The sequence below is a fragment of the Erpetoichthys calabaricus genome, chromosome 13 (assembly GCF_900747795.2).
Source record: "Erpetoichthys calabaricus chromosome 13, fErpCal1.3, whole genome shotgun sequence".
NCBI lineage: Eukaryota > Metazoa > Chordata > Cladistia > Polypteriformes > Polypteridae > Erpetoichthys > Erpetoichthys calabaricus.
Genome location: NC_041406.2, coordinates 92,443,257 through 92,467,983, shown reverse-complemented (window position 1 = coordinate 92,467,983; position 24,727 = coordinate 92,443,257). Strand labels below are relative to the sequence as shown.

General features: G+C 40.4%; 1 protein-coding gene across 2 annotated transcripts in view; it reads left to right on the top strand.

Annotated features, from left to right (window-relative positions):
* The window catches only part of LOC114663495 (pleckstrin homology domain-containing family G member 4B-like), a 173,558-nt gene extending 150,709 nt beyond the window's left edge, over nucleotides 1-22,849 (top strand). Inside the window, exons 19-24 of one of the 2 annotated variants that reach the window (XM_028817258.2) lie at nucleotides 391-568; nucleotides 892-1,008; nucleotides 5,556-5,825; nucleotides 10,292-10,512; nucleotides 15,706-15,769; nucleotides 22,069-22,849. In XM_028817258.2, the coding sequence (XP_028673091.2) occupies nucleotides 391-568; nucleotides 892-1,008; nucleotides 5,556-5,825; nucleotides 10,292-10,512; nucleotides 15,706-15,750 (831 nt within the window). In that variant the 3' untranslated portion in view covers nucleotides 15,751-15,769; nucleotides 22,069-22,849. The remainder of the gene's footprint in view (nucleotides 1-390; nucleotides 569-891; nucleotides 1,009-5,555; nucleotides 5,826-10,291; nucleotides 10,513-15,705; nucleotides 15,770-22,068) is intronic. The other variant, XM_051935729.1, reaches the window with a different exon arrangement.
* Nucleotides 22,850-24,727: the final 1,878 nt, after the last annotated feature.

Here is a 24,727-nt window from a genome sequence, read left to right as displayed (position 1 = left end):
GAAACAAACCCTGGGCAGGGCGCCAGCCCACCGCAGGGCACAAACACCCACACACCAAGCACACACTAGGGACAATTTAGGATCACCAACCTGCATGTGTTTGGACTGTGGGAGGAAACCCGAAAACCCAGAGGAAACCTACGCTGATGTGGGGAGAACATACAAACTCCACCTGGGAAGCAAACCCGGGTCTCCAAACTGCGAGGCAGCAGCACTACCACCGCGCCATATGGCGCCCAAAAGTGGATAATGAAGTGATTAAACACATTAAATTCATTAAAAGTTAATTTCACGTTTCTCCAAACTCCTACATGATAGGACCCATGTTATAAAATGTTAAAGGGTGAGTGCGCTCACAGAATTGAATATTTGTTTGTTTGTTTTTTTCAGACAGCAGAAATTGGCATGACCGAGAACGTTGGTGATAGCGGCCTGCGCTTTGAGATCTGGTTTCGCAGGAGGAAATCCCAAGACACCTTTATCCTGCAGGCCAGTTCTGGAGAAGTGAAAGCTGCATGGACAACGATAATTGGGAAAATTTTGTGGAGGCAAGCCCTACGTAATCGAGGTGCAGTACAAGGACATAATTGTTGCTTTCTTCTTTTTGCAGTATGCACCTTAGCGTAGGGGTGGCATGTCAGCTGCATTTTACAGTATACACTTTATACACTTAGTAGTAAAAGCCCCACCAGAGTGCAACTTCTAAATGTGCAGATTCTGTTGGCAAGAAGTTTCTATTGTTTTGTCAATGCCAGGAGATATGGGCATATGTAATCATTTTGACTGCACTTTGTATTTCTTCAAGAGCTTGATCTTACTTCATTTTGAAATATTATTGTATTTAACTCTAATTACATCCCCTTTATTAATGTTGTTGTATTTTCATCATAGAACTTCGAATGCAAGAAATGGTTTCAATGGGAATAGGCAATAAACCTTTTATGGATATTAAACCAAGTGAAGCAGCCATCAGTGACAGAGCTATTGACTACATCATGAAAGGCACAGGTATGTATGCTGTGTGTCCGCAACCCACCAGAGGAGGGGGGACCCCCTCCATGAATTTAGTGCAATCGTTTGAGGGTGGGTGGGGTGGTCCCCTTTGGTTAATCGAGTGTGGTTGTTAAAATGGGGAGGGGGCCGGAGGGGTTGCTTGTTGGGCTGGTGGGAGTGGGTCCTTCAGAGCATTACATGAATCAAGCGCGATCGTCAGTGCTTTTGCTCTTTAGTGAATCGAGCACAATCATCAGGGATGGGACGGGGAGGTAACAGGATCAGCCGCAATCCACCTACGATGCTGCTGCTGTCAATCGAGCACGGCTGGGGGACTGACCAATAATGGCTATATCCATTTTGAAGAATGAGTGAATTTTATTTTTTATAGTTTCAGACAGTGTAATACATTGAGTGGTGTTGTTATTGTAGTTTATTATAATCTATCTATCTATCTATCTATCTATCTATCTATCTATCTATCTATCTATCTATCTATCTATCTATCTATCTATCTATCTATCTATCTATCTATCTATCTATCTATCTATCTATCTGTCATATAGTGCCTTTCATAATCTATCTATCTATCTATCTATCTATCTATCTATCTATCTATCTATCTATCTATCTATCTATCTATCTGTCTGTCTGTCTGTCTGTCTGTCTGTCTGTCTGTCTGTCTGTCTGTCTGTCTGTGTAACAAAGCAGAGCCTGACATTTTCTTGTCTAAGCCATATTAGCATAGATTTATGTGGTTTTGTAGTAATAAACATCTCAGAGGAGTGTGCAGTCCCTGTATTTGAAGACAGATTACATATTTCTTTGTAGAAAGTGAGCAATTTTGGATAACTGGAAACCACAGGTGAGAAATTTGCAATGTATTCTTGGTGCGTAATAGGAAACACAGTTTTCATTCCCACCTGTGTGCTCTCCCTAAAAAAAAATCTGAAGAAGTAATCAGAGGCACAAAATAACCTCGATAGAAAGGGAACACTTCAAGGCGAAATAAACATCTACCCAGAATTTAAATTTCAACTCTCATAAAGAGCACTTTCACAAAGTACTCCAGCTGACTCTTTTAAACTGTGTTTTTTTTTTGTTAGTTTCATTATGTATTGTTTAGTGAAAATTTTTAATGTCATGTCTTGTTATAGCTCTTTTTATACTAAAACACTCCACAGACCACTTTAATTATGGATAAATAAGAAGCTTTTTACATTGAGAGTCTTTTCACAAAGCATTTTACACAGCAGTAATGATTCAAACTGTCTTTTATAAGGCACTTTTTCTTTTTTAAACAAAGAATTACAAGTCAAGGAGCATTGAGTCTTACATACAGTGGCATTTTCACACTGAGAATTTTTCAAATCACTTAGCAATAGAACTATAGAATACCAAATATTGCGCTATTATGCAGAAAGGTTTTATAAATCAGTATAAAACATAAGAATATCCAAAATGTGCATCACCTGTAATGTACTGTGTCTATAAAAAGTATCCACCCCACATTTTATGGTTTGAATCTCAGTGGATTTAATTGGCTTTTTTTCACACTGATCAACAGTGAAAGTAGGAATCTAAATAAACACCAAATAATTGATCACGTGTGTATCGACTCCTTTCAAGTCCGTATTTAGTAGACGCATTGGTCAGCCATGATTGCCTTGAGTTCAGGACTGTCTCTCTTCCTCTATCCGCTTTGTTGTTTTTAAGCTACTCTTGCATAGCTTTGGCTTTAGACTTGGAGTTGCTATCTTGCTACGATGGACGTTCAAAAAGTTTCCTCACTTTTTTTTAACTCTGTTTAGTAGCAGTTTCAAAAACAAATGACACCATTTTTCTACATAGTCACCTTCATTTGCAATGCAATTTTCATACCAACTTTTTAATGCCCAATTACTACTCCTCCCACATTCACCATTTCCAACGAAATTATATAAAAGTGTGGAAACGTTTTGAACATCCCTCGTATAAAAACAAACCACCTTTTCGAGATGATAAAGATGGCATCAGGTTTCCTTTCAGGATTTCCCCATATTTTACTGCATTCGTTTTCCCCTCACAAGTCTTCCAGGTCCTGCTGCAGAGAAGCATCCCCAGAGCCCAATGTTGCCACCACCATACTTTACGGTCGGGATGATGTGCTTTTGATAAAGTGCAGTGTAGGGTTTACACCAAATGTAGTCTTGTATGAGAATATGCATCTGGCGTCAACCCATTAAAAAGTGTGTAGTGAATGGGTGGCAAAGTCCTGTGCTGTAAAGGCTACACACACAGGGCATCTTCCTAAAACTCCCAACCCTGGTTTATGATTAGGCTTTGGTGATTATGGGTTTGTTCTTTAAGGTTTGGACTCATTTCTGGTTTGACAAACATTTCATCTCCTGGTCCGTTTCTCATTTTTGGGTAGAATATTTATAATGTACTGTGGAAGATGCCCGGAACACAGACAGAGACGGACTCAGAATGTCCCAAACACACACGTTTATTTTACTTTCTAGTCCTCAGCACAACACAATGCAATGCACAAATCCCACAGTGCTCACATTCTTTAACTATTACTGTTTCTTCTGCCGCCTCCACTTCTTCTTCACAAGCTCTGTCCTATGCCTCCCGACTCCGGCTCCCTGAATGGAGTGAGGCGGCCCCTTTTATAATGCACCCGGATGTGCTCCAGGTGCTCCCTGATGACCATCCTGCAGCACTTCCTGGTGTGGCAGAAGTACTGCAGTCCACGGCTCCGGAACCATCCAGGTGCCCCCTGGCGGTGGCCACAGGTCCCCACAAGGTTGAGCTTTCTAGCTCTGTTCCCGTGGCCCCCATGCAATCCAGGGTGGCTGCTCTCTTGCATCCCATGGAAGATACTCCCTCTTGTGGTCCTTCCCTTTTCCAGGCATCCCGGTGGGGCTAGGTCCCTGGTCATCTATCACAGTGCGTTACTCACTAATTTGACATGAGTAACATATTACATTCTGTTGGTCAAACTATTGCATCCAATATGCAGAACACCATCTTGTCCATGTTGCCTAAAGCAGAGCTAAAGATGTAGGGGAGCTCAAAGGTCAGCCCAAACTCCTAAATTGGGGTCTTTCTTTTTCAGTCTTGAGCAAGTCAATCATTGTGTACTTCAAGTGTAAGAATAATGTGCGTGTGTGTGTCTATTACAGATGTTTCAGTGTTTATCGTTCTTTAGGACTGCTATCAGCATGAAATGTATTTTATAAAATTATTAAAGGGCGGCACGGTGGTGCAGTGGGTAGCGCTGCCGCCTCACAGTTAGGAGACCTGGGTTCGCTTCCCGGGTCCTCCATGCGTGGAGTTTGCATGTTCTCCCCGTGTCTGCGTGGGTTTCCTCCGGGTGCTCCGGTTTCCTCCCACAGTCCAAAGACATGCAGGCTAGGTGGATTGGCAATTCTAAATTGTCCCTAGTGTGTGCATCCTGCAGTGGGTTGGCGCCCTGCCCAGAGTTTGTTTCTTTGCGCCCTGTGTTGGCTGGGATTGGCTCCAGCAGACCCCCGTGACCCTGTAGTTGGAATATAGCGGGTTGGATAATGGATGGATGGGATTATTAAATATCTCTTATCAAATGTACATTACTTAGAACTTGGTGATGCTTGTTACTTTTTCATATACAAGATATAAGTATTGTAATCATCCAAAAATTTGATGTTGAGATTTTGATGAATTTCGACGTTTTAGACCTCCCTGACTTTCTCGTATGCAAAGTATAGGGAAAGTATTGGAATCCTCCAAAATTTCAATGTGGAGATTTTGATGAATTTCGACGTTTAGACCTCCCTGACTTTCTCGTATACAAAGTATAGGGAAAGTATTGGTATCCTCCAAAAATTCAATTTCGAGATTTTGATGAATCTCGATGTTTTAGACCACCCTGAGTCTGAAAATACCATTTTTGGAATTGTGTCTGTCTGTCTGTCTCTCTGTGTGTGAGTATGTAAACACGATAACTTGAGTACGCTTTCAGTTGGGACAACCAAATTTTGGATACAAGTATTAGGTACAAAACGTAGATATCTATCAACTTTTGAGCTATTTCCGCTAACCGGAAATGTACTTTTTTATTCATGCAGCCAGAGAGTTTGATTTATTCAACTTTACCTTTATTATAATTGTTCAATATATTATTAATTTGATTTGATTTGTTGTTGATGGTTCTTTAATGTACATAATGTAAAAATAGAATCATTGTCATGTGGTTTACTCCTCAAATATCCATCCCCATATCTGAGTATACGAGAAAGTTGAGGGAAGACCACTCCCGATTTTTTATATTATTAGTCAAAGAAAAAAAAGTGAGTTGAAGAATGTTGTGTAGAACTATAGGGTTAATCTAAATTTTGAGTGTTTAACTTGGATGCCCCTCAAACGCCATCATGTTATAAGTTATTCCTAACTGGAATCTGTAACGTTAATCAGTTCTTTAAGATGGCATTCCCGTTTGAAGAGTCAGAAGTCACATGACTTACTGCATGTAATATTTTGTTATTTTTTTTCTCCCCATTCCATGCCCCACCCACCAACCTTTTTTTTTCTTTCAGAATCCAGATCAAGAGCTTCCATCGCCGTGTCTTCCTTTGACCACTCCACTCCATTCAAAAGGCCGCATTCGACCATCTCCAACAGCAGCACCTCGTCTTCCAGCAGCCAGTCTTCTTCTTCCATTCTGGGATCTTTAAATTTACATTTGTATCACACGCCCTCGTACGCCGCCTCGAACTGCACAAGTTACCCACACTGGTCTTACGACATCGGGACGTGCATTGAGGAGGATGAGCTGGAACAGGAGACGGGAAGCCAGCCTTCCATGAGTGAGTGAGCATTCGTTTTTAATGTGAATTAATACTCCACTATACTGTAGAGCAGAGTTGATCTGGAGTGGCTTGTGTAACATCACCAGCATTTGAAATTACAGATGTAGGAAAGGATCTTACTTTCAAGCGAGTGGCCATTTCTTGTAAAACAGAATCAGTCTGTGCAGGTAGAGCACAGCAAGTATTGGAAAAGGGAGACACAAAATAGATTTTTCTTGAAAGCGTTGTATTGTGGTAGCATCTCTCAAACAATACTGGGGTCTCATTTATAAAACTTTGCATGGATTCAAGTGTGAAAGTATGCGTAGACCTAAAAGCACAATAATGCTTACGCCACAGAAAAGTATAACATATGCACATTTATACTTAGTTGAACCTTTACAAATCACAATCATCTTTAAATGTCCGATCGTGTGCCTTGAACCCCACATGCTTACAGTGAAAGCGTGAACTTTACTTTACATACTTTACATACTTTAGCGTGAAAGTATGCGTAGACCAAAAAGCACAATAATGCTTACGCCCAAAAAATTTATAAAATATGCACATTTATACTCATTTGAACCTTTACAAATCACAATCATTTTTAAATGTCCGATCATGTGCATCGAACCCCACATGCTTACTGTGAAAGCGTGAACTTTACTTTACATACTTTAGCGTGAAAGTATGCGTAGACCAAAAAGCACAATAATGCTTATGCCCAAAAAATTTATAAAATATGCACATTTACACTTAGTTGAACCTTTACAAATCAGAATCATCGTTAAATATCCATTCGTGCGCCTCGAACCCCACATACTTACTGCCCTCAAACAATCATACATGGACCATGCTAATCAACTTTTGTTTATATTCTGTCACAATGGTGCAGACCTTCATTGGCTGGTAAAACAGCTTCCCACCATCGAGACAGCGCCACCTGTATTTGAGGAGGTCTATGGCAGGCTCCACAAATGCATTGTAGTTGCTTTCCTCAGTGCTCAGGGGGTTGGGGACAAGGCGTAAGGCGGGTCCATACTATCCCCTGACACATGTAATGATATGATTACCGTTACAATGAACAGTACAGGCCATATGAAATGCTGAGAGTTTCAGCCAGCTACTTTACCAACAAGACAGCCATCATATAGCGCCATTAGAAAGTCATCTTCCAACATTACTGTTGTATATTCTTATCTTCTGTATTCGTCTAAATACAACCAATCCCACAGGGTGATGAACAACAGGAAAACTTTATTTAATGAAACTGAACCAATCACAAATGCTATTATCTTTCTCACACACGTGTCCTTCTTTTGCTCATTCCATACACACTGTTTGCTCTACACTTCACACTCCCTTATTTATATTACACATGCTCACATAACCATGCCCTTTACCAATAAGAAATAACAGAATACCCCTTGATATTTTACAAATCAAGATGAAAACTTAATAATTACTTAGCCTCGGAATAATTAAATCATGGGTTGACCCAGGCCACTGAGTCACAACTGATTCAGCCATTAGCCTTACCCACAAACCAGCCATCCTACTGCACCATCAACAAGTTGTGCTACTAGCCTCAGAATAATTGAATCACTGGTTGACCCAGGCCATCGAGCCACAACATTTGTTGGCCTCACCTTGGCATCACAGATGACTTGTGCATTAATGGAAAGTCCCTCCTTGTGGTTAACAAAAGCAGCTTCATTCTCACTAAGTGCCCTTATTGCAATACGACTGCTGTCAGTTACCCCATTAACGTTAGGAAAACCGGACGTTGCTGCAAGCTGCCTTTTCATTTTGGCCTGTACATCCACACAATACGGAAACTGAATGCAGCACCTTGTCAGTTGGTTTATGGCATGATGGACCTGAAGCACGGTTAAGATATTCCTGACTTGTCTGCCAGTTCCTTCTCATAGGTTCTTATTGACAAAAACCCAGTCTTTGTTAAGACCTGACTATGAAAAGGTAGTACAGTATGTGATTTCAAATGCCGGAAGCAAGAATGACTCTTGAAAGTCTAAATCAGCTGTGAAAGGATTCAAACAACACAGGAAAAAGTTTGGGGGCAGCCGCCCGTAAACTTGAAGTATGGCTGCCAAAGATGAAGTTTTGGTTCATATTAAACTGGTCTTAACAGATCTCAGTCCAAAAAAACGAACCAACAGACAGGCAAACATGGCAGTTTTAAAGTCAAGCAGGGGAAGTGATGTCATCGGGGCAGGAACCGGAAGTGATGTCCTCTGTGCCTAAAACTGGAAGTGACGTCCTCGGGGGTACCGGAACCAGAAGTTATGTCATCAGGTCCGAAAATGGAAGTGACATCATTGAATCCAGGCGTAACTTCCCGTGGTCGGTCTGCCAATGAAAAAGAGAAAGGATCAGTGCACTCTGCCATCCCCAGGTCTGGCGTATAATTACCTTCATTTGAGTCCTTTAGCTGCCTCCCAGGCGCGCGTGTATGATACAGCTCATAAGACAGTCACCATCATCAGCACAAAAATCCTGCAGGTCCCTAAAAGTTTGTTCCCTTTCTGTGTGACCATTTGTTTACTCTTCTAGCAGCAGAAAACAAACCAAGTTATGTCAAACCATTAGGCTACGAACGAGCTGTAGGGCATGAGATTTAGAGCTCTCTCTGAGTTGAGAGTGAATCACGCCTCATACATGTTTTGACAATAAGTGACTGCAATGGTTTCCAGTTTTGAGAAGTGACAACAGTTAGCCTACATAAACTGCGGAAAACCCAAGTAAATAAATTGTGTCAATGCCGATACACAGCATTTGCCTAAAACAAACTGGAGTTTGTACATCATATTCATCACTTTGGAACTTTAATATGATTGTCATGTCAATACACGTTATAATAAGAGATATGAATTATTATGCTTGTGAGTCATGATTTAGCAGGTTTGTCTGCATGTTCCTACTTGATCAAGAGTGTTGCCATTGCCAACTTCCTCCTAAATGTCGCATATGGAAGACTCAGAGTTGCCATAAATATGCACAAATTCTCCCAACTAATGTATAGAAAGTTACGTGACGCACATTTCAGGCCTTTTTTTGTCTGTACACAAGTTTTATAAATCTGACCCCTGATCACTCAGATGGGGAGCGTTCTTTAATAAATTTTTTGCTCAAACTCACTGCAGTAGGCAGGGCCAGATAAGCCCAATCTGTATTAATGAACAGTCTGGAACGACACTAGCGAAACCAGTTTATGAACTTTAACAGGAGCTTGTCTGTTCTCCTTGGTTCAGCTTTAGACTTACATTTGATATACCCCCTGTGATAAGAGGTCCATGGTGAAGTGTGATTTTTAAATAAATAATCGAGTCCCGTGGCGAACGAGTGCGGGTGTGTGTGTGTGCTGGCGGCACTCCAAGGTTAATTGGGGTGCTTGGCTGATTCACATGTAAAAGTGAACGGGATCAGTCAGGTGCCTCATTCACACCTCGGAGTAAGTAGAAGACAGGACCTGCACCCAACTGGCAGTGTATGGGGAACCTGCATGCCAGAGAGGGTGAACGAAACAAAAAAATAAAGAAAGAAAAGTACGCCATGGAGGTTAAAGGAAAGGAAAGGAGAGAAGGCCAGAAACAGCGCAGAAACAGTGCAATATTAGAGGGGAAGCAGGAGGATGGGAAGGTGAGCCCTGGATGAGGAGTGTAGGGCCAGGCGCTCAGGAAGGGGTCAGAGGGGATCAGGGCCGTCTTACAGGTTTTACAGCCCCCTGAGCAAAGTAGTGCACTGGGGCCCCTGTTTTGATAGCAAAACAGAAACATGCATAGGCATCAGAAACATCGTGGGCCCCTATGCTCCTGGGGCCCCCTGGCCAGTGCCCATTGTGCCCATACGTTAAGACGGCCCTGAGAGGGGTCGCTCCTACTGAGCGTTTTGGAGCAGGATTGGCCAAGTGCTCTTCCCGTAGAAGCCCAACAGACTGTGGCGTAAAGGGAGAAAGGAGCAAAGCTCAGCACGACGCCGTGCGAATGCAGAAGGACTGGCAACAGGGGCCCTGACTGAATTAAAGGGTTATTGGTGCCTGCTGGTGGACGTCTCCTCGTGCTGAGTAATCCACAAAGGGTAAGTCGAGGAGATGTCAGTTTTAGAGAGAAGCACAGAGGCTCTGAGCTTTTACAACAGGATGTATGCACTTGATTTTAACCTCATTTTTATGGAATTATTTATTTGGACATTGTAACCTCCATGTGGCACTTGGATTTTATGGATTATTTAGTTATTGATGATTGATTCATTGCACTTTTAAACACTGTAATAAAAGCACTTGGCACTTTTGCACCAAACCCCTTGCTGACTGTGTGTCCTCCTTTGTCCGGCTCATCTCGGTTTAGGCCTATCGACGGTTTCCAGGTTCAGGAGGTTCCTGGAAGCTACCAAGGAGTGTGGAGCTGACCTGGACTGTCACACCCCGCTCTCTGCTGCTCACTGTTCTTGTTTATTTTGCTCAGTTACAGAGAGCTCCGAGACCTCGTCACAGGGCACGTCTGCCGAGAGCATGAGCGGGTTCAGCAGCGTATCTCACAGCTGCCACTCTCAGCTTCCGATTGAGTCTTTCACGGACGAGGACGGCTCATTCTTCGCTTCGTCGTCACCTTCCCAATCCACCTCACCACAGCTCTACAAGAAAGGCGCTGACCTGAAACAGCCCAGCAACCAGTACATCACGGCGGTAAGTTGGTTTCTCCCTTTTTTGAGTTTTGTTGAAACTAAAGGCAGACAATTTACATGTTTGTTCTGTTTCATGTAAAAATTCCTTTCCATCCCTTCATTCCAAAATACATTCTACACAAGTTTGAGTTTTTAATCAACAAAATGTTACTTTATTTATAGCATTTAGGGCTTAACAATAAGCGGCATAATGGAGGAAGTAGGGGTTACCTCTCGTTTACTGTTATTATTGACCTTTGACCTCCTTAGCGTTAGCCCTGAGTGTCACTCGGGCAACTGCACAGGCGTGTCTCGCATAAGCGTTAGACCAGAGGATTACCTGGGCTGTAAAAGTGCTAACAGCGTTAGTCTCAAGCATTATTCGGGCAACGGTATAGACGTGTCTTACATAAGCATCAGGCTCAAGTGGGAAATGCTGTAGATGCGTCTTCTCCTAGCCTCATAAAAAAACATTTTTCGGCAGCCCAGGTGTTGTATGCTGTTGACGGTGATACGAGCAGTGATGTTAAGGAACCTCTCATCTTGAGTGATCATTAAGTGACTCTGTCGTCTTCAGTCACTCAGTCGTGTTTGGGTTTCTGTTGACCCTACATCAAATAAACCAGCACCACCTCGTTTAGATTTTGTGGGGCAGCCAGGAATAAAAGTGAACATTGACAACCAAGATCCATCCTTGTTGATGACGTAATCGAAAGAATCTGAACAGTGTCAGGTAAATGACCGTACACCGAAGTAATTTTCCCGTTCAAAGATATACCACAGAGAAAGACACATTTTGACAGTACAGTATATACAGTATGGGCATCAATTTTATTATTATTTGTATCACTATTATGCGTTTTACAATTCTGACCTTGTACTTTTAGTGTTTTGTACAATTTACCAGTAGAAAGATGAGATTTAATAAAAATGTCATTCTTTGAGCCAAAAAATGCAACGCTTTTTACGTTTTTTGGGAAAAAATGTAACGCTAAGGAGGTTAAATTCTAATTGTGACTCCCTTCCTCTACACTTTGCAGCAAATCCAAAAGTTTAGAAGTGTTCCTCATTGTCAGATGAACATGGCAAGAAGGAATGGCGGCGCTGACTGCAACATTTTTAATTCGGTCTCAGTACATGAGCTCAGGAAGCTGTGAATTACTGCTTAAGATCAGTATTGACTGTAATGTTTATTGAATTAGTATTGCATTTAATATTTTATTAGTAAAGGGTTATTATTTTTATCTTCACCTCCAATTTAATAGCAGCGTGTGGAATTTGTTGGCCTGACATACAAAAACTATGCAGAAGTGTTTCTTTTCTTAGTATTTATAAGATTGTATGTTCATCATTTAAATTAAAGTCCTTTCATCTATGTTCCAAGTCATCAAACAAATTCATCATAGTTACATGAAAAATAATACTTTACTAACATCATTTTGGATTAACAATTACTCATTACATATGAGGAGTACATATATTCATAATATTAATAGTTCATCAGGACAATTAAATGTGAGGACATCATTGATTGAGTCATAACTACCTAAGCAGAAACACAATTATTTATTTTAAAATGATAAATGACAGTACCTTTTATTAGGATAAAAGTTTAGAATTATTATAATATGATGATTATGTTTTCTTATTCTAAACCTACACTCTTAATCCTAGATCTTCAATGATACTTTCTGGTTCTTTATTGTGTTGTGTGGTCCCTTGAGGTGTCATTTCATATTGGACGTGTTCTTTGCATATGAAGTTGGTTCTTTGTGCTTTGAAAAACTTCCTAATATGTAGAGAAAAAATGAAATCTTTAATGCATAGTACATTAGAGCAGGACAGTAACAGATTAAGAAAACCTGGACGTAGTCTGTGCTATTGGACGTACAGTGGAACCTCGGGTCACGATTGTAATTCGTTCCAAAATTCTGGTTGTTACCCGATTTGGTCGTGACCCGAAGTAATTTCCCCCATAGGATTGTATTTAAATGCAATTAATCCGTTCCAGACCGTACAAAATGTATGTAAATATATTTTTTTTAAAGATTTTTAAGCACAACAATAGTTAATTTTACCATAGAATGCACAGCGTAATAGTAAACTAAATGTAAAAACATTGAATAACACTGAGAAAACCTTGAACAGAGAAAACTAACATTGCAAGAGTTTGCGCTATAGCGCTACGAACCGCTCGCTAAAAACACTTTTTTTTAATGAGTTTTAAGCACAGGGAAAAACATGAACATTTGAAAAACCCGTAATTTAATAAACAACCAAGAAAAGTAACATTGCAACAATGCACGCTACAAACCGATCGCTGTAAACAGAAGTGAAGTGGAGGTTAAAATCCAATAGAAAAAAGTCTTCATTAAATACAACGAGGTTAAAACAATACTCGAATCAGTCTCTTTAAAAATAAGCCCGGTGCATTCTTTAACTGCCTTCTCAGCCTTACGTGGCCAGACCTCTCTCTTGTTTGCTGCACAGGGAATGCACAGGGAGAGACTGAACACGTGCAGAAATCATCGGTGCGTATAAACCGGAAGGGAAACTGGCTTGTTCGTATACCGAGTGTGCGGTCATGAACAGATGCAAAAGTTTGGCGAACTTTTTTGGTCGTAACCCGATTTGTACGTGTTCCGAGACGTTCGTGACCCGAGGTTCCAATGTATGCAGAGAGAGTCCTTTGAAAATCAGGAGCCATTGGGGTTTCACAGATATTTACTGTATGGAGCTTGCTATGGAGTTAAATAAATTAAGGTTCTTTCTGGAACCTTCATGTGGATGGGTCTTTTGGGAACCAAAATCTATTCCACTATGTCAGTGGAAGAAATCTTGGGAAGGGCGATTAAGAGAGAGACCCGCCTCCAGGTAGGTCAGGCGTTGAATGGGTACAAAAAAGATGTAAATACAACACACAAAACAGATGGCATTGTGGAGTGTCAAGATGATCTTTGGCAAACTTGATGCACGGAGTGATAATTTGTTTTTTGAAGAGCAGTGACCTCCACCCGGAGACACCATGCCTGTTCAATGGTTTGTGTACGGTAGAATCATGAACAGTCATGTTCAGCTGTTCCAATGGTTCCTTTGGCTGTTACTCTAGGGTTCTTTCTTCACCTCATTGAGGCTTCTGCGTTGTTAGCTGGTGTCCATTTCTAGGGAGTGTCACCACAGTAGTAAATCATCTCCACTTACACACAGTTTATCTCACTGTGGACTGATGGATATCTAAACTCATTGAAATTACTTTGTAAGCCTTTCCAGCTTTATGTAAATCAACAATTCTTGATTGTAGATACGAGATTTCACTTTTGTGAGTCATGCCTCTTGGGAATAGCAAACTCAAAATGTTTTGAGCCTTTTTTTTTTTTCTCGTATACGAAGTGTAGGGAAAGTATTGTAATCGTCCAAAAATTCAATCTCGAGATTTGGATGAATCTCGATGTTTTAGACATCCCTGAGACAGATTTACTTTCTCATAGGGAAAGTATTGTAATTATCCAAAAATTCAACCTCGAGGTTTTGATAAATCTCAACGTTTTAGACCTCCCTAAGTCTGATTTACTTGCTCGTAAGGAAAGTATTGTAATCATTCAAAAATTCAATTTTTGAGATTTTAATCAATCTCGACATTTAAGACCTCCCTGAGTCCAAAAATACCATTCTTAGAATTATGTCTGTCTGTCTGTGTAAACACGATAACTTGAGTACGCTTTCAGTTAGGTCAACCAAATTTTGTATACAAATATTACGTACAAAATGTAGATTTCTATCAACTTTTGAGCTATTTCCACTATCTGGATGTGGTGCTTTTTTATTCATGCAGCTGCAGAATCAGATTTATTCATCTTTACTTTTATAATAATTGTTCAATATATTATTAATTTGATTTGATTTGTTGTTGATGGTTCCTTAATATACATAATATAAAAATATAATCATAGTTTTGCGGTTTACTCCTCAAAATCCATCCCCATATCTGAGTATTCGAGAAAGTCGAGAGGAGAGCACTCCCGATTTTTTACTGTGTATTCTGCTTATTCAGGTTGCCTTTTGTATTATAGCCTTTTGAATCTTCTTTTTTTACTGTGTATCGAGTTTACAAAAGCCAGTCGTTGACTTACTACCACGTTTGGTTCAGACTGACCGAACATAAGACGGAGTGGTATACGGTACATTATTCTGTTATTACTGTTGTTCATATGAATGCTGAACATTTATCGGCTTCACGAATCCTTTCCTTGTCCTAAAAATCATCGACACTGTAGAATGGAATAACTTCACGTGTCACATGCGATCTCGTTCGCTTTCTTTCCTCCCTCATACTGCTTGATCACCTTCATTTGTGTGTCGAGATCAATGGCCTTTCTTTTCCTTCTTGGCAGGTCCAGCAGTAGACAAAGGCACTTTCTTCTTGGTTGACAGGTTTAGCGGTTGTAGTGTATCCAGATTGTATGTTTGTGTTTTTTGGCTAAAAAGTAACCAAAAAGGCATTGTGGGGATTGTTCAATAAAAAAAGGAAAGGAGAGAACAAAAAATTAAAACAGCAGTGTGTCTGACCTTCTTTTGGATATTGAAATTGATACAATTAAAGGGCTTTAGAAAAAAATGCTAATTGTAAGACAAACGTAACTGAATGTGTCGAAACCACTACAGGTCATAAGATAGAGATGAATGAGTCACGGCATATGGCAACTCCAAAGAGAGCTGACATGGCGAAAACTGTTATAGCAAGTTTAGCAACACTCACACTGCCAGACATGAGACGTGGTAGCTGTTGTTAAGTTGGACAGTCATAAAGCGCTTATGTCATAGTCGATGACTGACAATATACTAAATTTGTTGTGAGATCTGAAACAATTAAGTGTTATGAGTAAGTAAAAATTAAGGAGATCAAGAAGGGGTGAATACTTTTTCACAGCCCTGTATGTGACAGATGCCATTATTCTATTTAAGGAAACAGGAAAATAATGTAATTTAACTAACAATTGTTACCAATTTGGGGAAATACGTATGACACACAACCCAAAAGCCTACCACTAATCAATTTGAGACGGATGTTGATCCATCACAACTACAGTATAAAAGCAGTTCTAGGAGTCCTGGAGTTAAAACAGTTACACCTTACTTGATCAAGTGGCTCTCTTCTTGTGGGTTAATGTGCAATTGACTTGATTTATTTCCATATTTCACTTCTTTTTCTTACCAGAGCAAGACCAATCATATAACAATAAGCCTCTCAACAATGGTCTGACTGAAAAGTTTTTAGCTCAGTAAGTAATTAGTTTTGTAAGCTCAATCTTTCTCTGCAAAAACAATGAGCCTCACAAATACTAATAAGAAGGGAATTTCATTAATCCATTTTTGTTTCTGCTGTAAGACTAATAACTAATACACACTGCCTCACGCTTAACTGTTTTGTCTGCATGAGAATATCACGTTAAGAGGGTACAGCGGTTAATGCTATTAACTGTGCCGGTTTGCTGCTTTTTACGACTTGTGTACTCAGTAGCATGAGCAACGTACAGCGGATTCAGCAGGTATCCTGGTCCTTCACTTTCTGCACACTTCATTGTGTTGTAGATTTAATTTTCAATGGATAGATTTGCCATCGTTGCCCATCATCCTACAGTCAATAACCCATCAGGACAAAGTGAACTCATGTTTTCAGAAAGGTTTGCAAATGTATTAAAAATCAAAAACTGAAATCCCTTATTCATATAAGTAAAGTAGTCAGACACTCAATGCAGTGCTTTTCGAGGAGCTCCTTTGGCAGCAATTACAACTCGGAGTCTACATGGGTAAGTCTCTACAAGCTTTACATTTCTAAATCTGGGAAACTGGTAACATTCTTCTTAGAAGATTCACTCAAGTTCTGTTAGGTTGGATGGAAAGCATCTGTAAACTTCCATCTTAGGGTCTCTCCTCACATATTCTATGGGGTTTACATTTGGGCTTTAGCTGGGATACTAAAATGGCAGTCAGCGTTGTCTTAACTGTATGCTTCAGGTCATTGTCACGCTGCAAGGAGGACCATCACCCCAGTCTAAGGTTGTTTGCACTCTATAGCAGGTTTTCTTCATGATCCTGTCTGTATTTTGCTGCCATTATTCTTCCTGTAATTCTGATCAGTGTCCCTGTCCCCAAAGCATGATGAGTCACCATATGGATGGTATTAGGCAGGCAATGGGCATTGCTGAACTTTGCTAGACATACTACGTTGTATATGGCGTAAAGTTCTACACATAGAGTCCAGTTTTTGTATCATCAGACCAGAAAATCTTTTTCCTCATGGTCTCAGAGTCCAAGTGGACTGTCATATGCTGCTGTTTAGCCACCTCTTCCATAAAGCCCTGATTGATGGAGTGCTACTCCAACAGGTTCTTCCATCTCCACAGAGAACTTCTGAAGCTCTGTTAGAGTGACCATTGGGATTCTTTGGCATCTTCATGACCAAGGGCCATCTTGCCTCAGCATTGGGATTCTTTGGTACTTTTATGACCAAGGGCCTTCTTGCCTGGTTACTTAGTCTGGCTGGACTAACTCCAGAAAGAGTCCAGAAAGAGTTTGCAAGAGTGGTTGCAAAATTTTTGCATTTCACAATTAGAGCATTTGAATGATTTAGATGAGAACAGGCCATTTGGCCCAACAAAGCTCGCCTGTCCTATCCATGTAATTCCTCCAAAATAACATCATCTTTTTTGATGCCACTGTGCTCCTGGGAACCCTCAAAGCTTTGGAAATAGTTTAATCCCCTTGTCCTGATCTGTTTCTTACCGCAGTTTGATTGCAGAGGTCTACAGAGAATTCTTTGGACATCATGGTTTGGTTTTTGTCCTGACGTGCAGTGTGAATTGTAGGACCTTCTATACACAGGTACACATGTGCCTTTCCAAACGAGGTCCAGTCAATTCATTTTGCGACAGATGGGGGCCAATCAAGTTCTCAACACATCTCAAGGTGGATTAAAGCAAAGAGGAGGCCCCTGAGCACAACATGCAGTGCCACAGAAAATCTGTCTGAAAACATCTATGAACAGGAGATATCAGTTTTTGATTTTTAATAAATTTCCATACATTTCTCAACACATTATGGGTTGTTGAGTGTATATTGATGGGCAAAAATGGCAAAATGTATCCATGTAAAATTAAATCCACAACATAGTAAAGTGTAGAAGATATTGAAGGGGGTACAAGTACTTTCAGAATCCCCTGTACATCCATTGCATGTATTGCAATAAAAAACGTATCGAAAGGAATTCAAGGATTTGCTTAAGCTGAATGAATTAAAGAAACCCCTAATGGAGGTGCGGTTACTAATAACCCAACTACTGTTTGTGTGTTGTTTTTGAAGTCGGTACATTTTTGTTATTTTGTTGTTTTACATTTTTGTAATTTGACTTGTAAATTGTGCTGAATGAATCACCCCATTTTCAATCCTCATCTTCTACCTGTTCTTCTTCTTACCTTACTTTATTCTATGTTGATTATTACTGCCTAATTTTATTTTTATGTTTTTCTTTTTTCTTTCTTCATCTTGTAAAGCACTTTGAGCGACATCATTTGTATAAAAATGTGCTATAGAAATAAATGTTGTTCTTCTTTTTTGTCATCTTTTCACACTTCTATGTATGGTTGATGTGCCTGATCAGCCTTCTCCTTACAGCTCAGTCCTGCACCTCCTCGCCAGTCAAGCCCCTTTTCCCTCACATCTTCCTTTACTTTGTCCATTCACCTCCACTTTGGCCTCCTTCACTTTCTCTCCCCTTTCATCACTCTTTTGCCCACATCTTCATTGTTTCTCTTCATCACATGTCCACACCACTTCAGCCTCCTTTCTTGTAAATTCTTAGATTTCTCTCCCACTCTTGTTGTACTTCTCATTGTCTCATTTCCTATTCTGTCCTTTCTTGTAGCTCCACAGTTCCATCTCCACCTTCTCATTTCTGCTACATCTTCTCCTACACTCCCTTTACTGCTCATGTCTCAGCTCCGTACTCCATTGCTGGTCTCACCACTGTCTTCAAAACCTCTCCTTTAACCTTCACCTTAATTCATCCCATTTTCAATAATGGGGCAATTTCAGGTACAACAGGAAGTCATTTTATAATTTACAATAACAGGTCACATATTTTGATTTGCTAGGCTGATGACTTTTGAGATTTCAGAAGGCACTTACAAATGTCATCAGAATTTTACCACAACAAGGATCATGAGCAGGACTCACTGGGATGGCTAACAATCCAAAAAAATATAAAAATAAGGGATGCTGTAAAAATCTGAAGCGGTGACAAGAGAACTACAGTGCACCTCCTGAAAAGGGCAATTTCATTTACTACATGAGAATGTATGGAAACCAGATGTGTTCAAAATGTTCAGATCACCTAATCTGACAAATATTTGTGAAAGGTTCCACTTTGAAATTATTTATTGGATAAATACCATCAAACACTGCTTTTGTTTATTGTGGAAACAGAAGGTGCAATATAAGTAACCACAATGGGACGCCACTGAGCCCCAAACCTCAGACACAATACCACCCAGCACAACTCTGGGTTTAAAATAATGGATTTTATTTCCGCACACCTCCTTTCACAGTGCTCACAGCCAGAAACACCACAATATTACGTTAATAAATGTCTTCCTCTCCTTACACTACTCCAGTTGAGTGTTGCCCACTGCCTCCCGACTCTGACTTCCAGATGTGAGTCAGTGAGCTCCTTTTCAAGTAACATCCAGAAATGCTTCAGGTGTCACTATGCTTCATTTCAGGAGCACTTCCAGGTCACGTGCAAGCCATTGTTGTCCTCCCCCCCCCTGCAGCGCCCTCTGTCGGCACCCAAAGACCCCGACAAGGCTACACTTCCATACTCCAACTCCCATGCAGCCCTGCTGGAGTCCTGGTTGGTGATCAGCCTTGAAGAACAATGCCACCTTCTGTATTGGGGTTTGAACTGCTCCTGGTCACCCAGTCCTTTCATTATACTTCGATGCCAGCTGGGATGGAGATTACTGGACGCACTGGCTGGATTGTGGTTCCACTTTTGCAGACTTTTCATTATGGCCTGCTAGTGGGACAAGAACTCAGTCTCCATCCCATCTGGGATGGCACTTACACTCTATAGTTCTGAATGATAGAATGTGCAGCATTGACACCACATGGCCGAGCACACCAAAGGATTTTCTGTCATGCAGATGATGGGCTCAAAGAATTAAGCAAAATACAACAGCAGACTAGCAGGGAGCCTACTGCTAGAAATGGAGCCCCAGTATAGAGACTGGAATTTTACTAACTATAATACAGAGCAAGCAGCCCAGTATGGAAGATTATCTGTGCCAAAATTAAATGCAATCCAATGTGTTGGCTACATTGCAATGCAATACGTATGCAAGTAGAGACATTTCGTTTTGGCACAGTTTTATCGTGTCACAATTAAAAACATATCAACCCTGTTTTTAAGGATTCAGTCCTCTGACTTGATTCTTATCTTCATTAAATGGCAGCCAAACAGAAATATGATGTGAAATGAGTCAACAGATGACAAGATAAGTCGAGACTTCAAACTCCTAAACAGTTTCTTAATTAGGAGATGATTCTTGTTGTTAATTAAGCCCACTATTTATTTCCATGGCTTGTTCCTGCTCTCATTCTGCCACAGCAGACATTTCCAAAACTGTTGATTTTCGTTTTTTTCTAAGAACAACATGAAGATATTTTGGTGACCTGAGCCGATCAGCCTTACTGAGACCTTCATCCTTTCTTTATTTTCAAATATTGTATGGTGGACACAGGTTAGCTGGTCATATGGCATCTCGTTTTACGTGTCATTTTTGTTTGGCTGCTAATTAAGGAACAATTCAGGGATCTGAGTCAAGTCAATTAAACTTTAGGCAAGAGAGGTTAATTAGCTCTAATGAAGAAGATGGTTAGAATGAAATCCTGAAGGCAATGCGGCCCTCCATGTCCAGAGTTGGACACCCCTGAATGAACCACTCCACGGTCTGTACTGATTAACTTGTGCTCACCACCAGAATACAGAAATGTTTAGAAGTGGACCGCCTCTTAGCCAAACTGTCGACACCCATCGCCCCTCCTTTTGATGCTGATTGGTCGTGTTGGTTTTATATTTGTAATTAACTTAGACCTCTTTGTACAGATCTGTTTTCCCCTTGACATTAAAGAGTCTTTTTTGGTTGACCAGTGTCAAACATCCAAATTAAATCCTGTGTGGTGTGTAATAATAAAATGTGCAATCTTCCAAGGGGGTGAATACTTTTCAAAGGCTGTAAGACGCTAGGGGTCACTGTCACCCCTTTAATCCCAATGGACAGATACACTGGACATGGGTTAAAAGCACCAAGAAGATATTTTAATCATTTTCTTCTTAATAATCGTGCCCAAAGCACCACAGCCACAATAAACACAAATAAATCAATAATCACACTACACAATTCTTCTCTCCTCCTCACCTCCCAGCAAGCTCTATCACACTCCTCCCGACTCCGGCTCGCTTGCTGGGTCTCCTGCAGTCCTTTATATAGTCCTTGACCCAGAAGTGATTCTGTTCTTCTTCCCACGTGACTTGCCAGATGGAGAATCCCAATTCTTTAATCAGCCTGGAAGTACTTTGGGGCTTCTGTACTCATGACTTCCTAGTACTCCAGGGGAGCTGCCATCTAGCATTTTGGGGGAGGCAGTGTCCACATGTTGCTGCCTTCCCCCATCGTTCCATTTCATTGGGTGCCAGCCGTCTCTCACAAGGCACTATATATATGTCCAAGTTATGAAAAATATTAATGCAAGCCTCCAGGGTCACCCAATGGCACTGTTCCTTTCATGGTCTTCCACAGTCCCTTTATGAAGAACAATGAAGAGAACCCGTGCTGACACTTTGGGTTTTGAGGTAGAGGAGCCGTGTTATGCAAATGGGATTGGAAAAATTCGGACGCGATCGTCAGTAAGCTTTGAGGCCTAGGAACCAAGTTACACAAACTATTCTATAACATTTCAGTAATCATTTACCACTCTAATGTTGATCTTTCTTATCATAAAATAGGTCATTACAATAGCATTTGACAAGAAGAATTCATAATTAATTGCAGAATGACAGTATTTGAGGGATCTTCTAGAGTGCCTCTTTCTCCTGTGCGATTTCGCTCAAAAACTATTCAGCGCACTGTCATCTCATAACAGGCTTAAGTTTCAAGTTTGACATTTTTCAATCCAGATGTTTTAGCTCTACACCATCCTCAAGAAACTGTGACACACAGACAGACACACACCCATCCTTGAGATATCTATGTTCTCGGTGTCAGGGGACCCTGAAACGTCGAGATCCGTTGAAAACTGGTGATCGAAATTTTCATTCCTCCCCCATAGACAACATGTTAAGGTGGCTGAGTGTGCAAAGCAAAAAATAAACATGTGAAAAATCCCACGTATTACATTTTAACATGCTGGGTCGGAGAATTTGAAACAACTGCTAAGACTCCATTCTCAGATTGACTCACTTGGTCCGTTGTATGTTATGATTTGTCTGCTCATTGTCTTCTGCATTCCCTTTCTTTTGTAGTTGTGAAGAAGATCTGAAGACACCTGCTCACTCGTGAACCACCAAGTTGTCTACAGGATCGTTGTTTTTTATTTTTATTTTTTCCATCGATGGAAGAAGAAATGAAAACACGGCCAAATGAGAGGGCCATGTGTGACCCTACATGTGCATCCATGGTAAAGACTTGGAACTGGAAAACATGAGGAATATACATTGCACTGTTTAAGGCCCAAACCCTTCCCCTTAGAAAGAAAAATGTACATTTTAATTTAAAATAATTATATAATTCTATTAAAGTAAAAGTAATAAATCTCATTGTATGCAAACAAGACGTCTGTGGAACATTTGGTATGATTTTTTTTTTAAGAACAGCTTTTGCAAGTTAAAGAAAGTGCACCGTGTGAACAATAAAAGCACCACAGCATCGCCATTTCGGCAGACTTTATGAATGAAGTGATGAAGACGCTCATTTATGAATTTCAATCGTTCACTCTTGACTTCTTAATGGACTTTATGGCTTTTGAAATGTTGTACAAAAATTTGTTAAGCACTGTTTCACGTTCAATGTGTGCAGAACTTTTGTGTACTGTGTCGTGTAATACTAATCCACTAGCTGCCTGAAATGGCTTGGCCATGTTTACTGACAAAAAAGTGTAGAAAGCCGTAATAAAAAACGAAAATGTCTGTGTCGAAAAAGGTTATGATGTGTATAGATTCAATGCTAAACATGTCATGTTTTATCCAATGTTATTTTCTACATGTATAATATTGTAATACTAAACAGATGCATTTTGTACTGTAACGACTGGGCCTATTGTGATTTGTAAAAGCAGTAGCAGCAGATCACATGACTTGTTTTGGCAATAACAGCTTTTATTTTATTCGTCGTTTATCAGATTGGCTGAACACACAACATGAAATACACCTCGAAATGGAAACTGCCATTTTCAAGCGTCAAAGCAGAGAGTTTGGGTTTTAATGAGTACTGTGCTTTGATTGGTGCATCATCGGAGAAGCGCATGCTCATGGTTGTGACTGTGCGTCCTGCAACAGGTGACACCTCAGCACCACATGAATTTGAATGGAGTGGAATAGCATGGGGGTTTTTAAGGTTGCTGTAATGCCAATCCTGCCACCAACCCCCAAGTCTTCCCTGTTAGTTGGAGGACCTGCTTGCAGGTCTAGATGCAGATTAACGTCATACCCAGGACTGAGCAATTGCAGGTTAAGGGCCTTGCTCAGGGGCCCAATGGAGTAGAGTCACTTTTGGCATTTATGGGATCTGAACCGGCAACTTTCCGATTGCTGTTGCAGATCCCTAGCCTCAGAGCCACCCCGATATCAATAAGTGCTCCTTAAAATGGCGTCTTGCAAAGTAAGCAGCGATTGCCTTGAGTTTGTAGCTCTCCTGGACAGGGAAACCTCCAGTGCCTTTTTGCTATGGACATTCTGTTATTCAGTTGAAAGTTCTATAACTACAAATTAAAAGGTTCACACTGTGTCCAGTTTTTGAGCCATTGATAGGAACAAATGATTTATCATAATAAATAGTGAACTTTCAAATCTGCTCGCCCTAATAATCATTTTGAACTGTAACAGAAGCCATGACTTTCTCAGATCATCTGGAGAGGCTGGACCTCCATGGCCATGATGTAGCTGACCTCTACCTGGCAATGTTCTTCAAACTCCTGAGTCGCGCCTCGCACACTTTAAATCTGAAGGAGTGCAATATTGGGGAGGAACATATCAATCTGATGATTGTAGCTCTGGTGCCATGCTGGAAGCTTACTGAATTTAGGTTTTTAGGTAATCCTTTCTCTTTTCATGCCCTGAAATTCTTCTTTAAAGCATTTCTGGACTTTCCGCACCTGAAATATGTGGAGTTTCCAGTTCCCAGAGACTGCTACTCAGATGATGTTACTTACCCGCTGGATGATGCCAGTTTAAGCAGTTATGACAAAGACCAATATGAAAGAATGAGAGAGGAGCTGATGAAGAGTTTATATGAAGCCAACCGGGAAGACATATTGGCCTCCACGCCACTCTTTGGAAGCTACAACCCCGACATTCAGGAAACGAGTAATGAACGTGGGGTTTTTATGATCCAGTCATTTAAAGACACACTGTCAAGTTTTATAGAGAGCCTCAAAACCTAAAAATATAATTTAGTCCAGGTGGGTTAGTTTGGTATAAAAGTACATTGTGGGTACCGCAGATCTGTCTGTATCTTAATATACTATTGCACAAATGAAGCAAATGGCCGTGCACTTAATTCAGTAAGTAAAGCAAGAGCTGCATACTTTTCACCACGTAAAAATCCAAAACTAACCACAGAATGAAAATAAAGCAGTCATTATGATAATGTAACGGCACCTCTGTTATGATTGATAATCACATTTAACTTTTTATATGTTTTTCTGCATCGATTTTGCTCTTTCTTTTTCAATGCATTTATAGGTTTTTGGTGTTGCAGAATTCAATACTGACGTCAATTTCTTGCCGGAAGGTGTTTATCATCATAATCTCGACATCGAATTTTTGGAGGATTACAATACTTTCCCTATACTTTGTATTCGAGAAAGTAAAAAACAAGAAATTAAGAAAAATAAAATAAAAATCTAAACAATAGTCTTACTGATAATAATAATAATAATAATAGTCTGACTGGACTGCCAATACT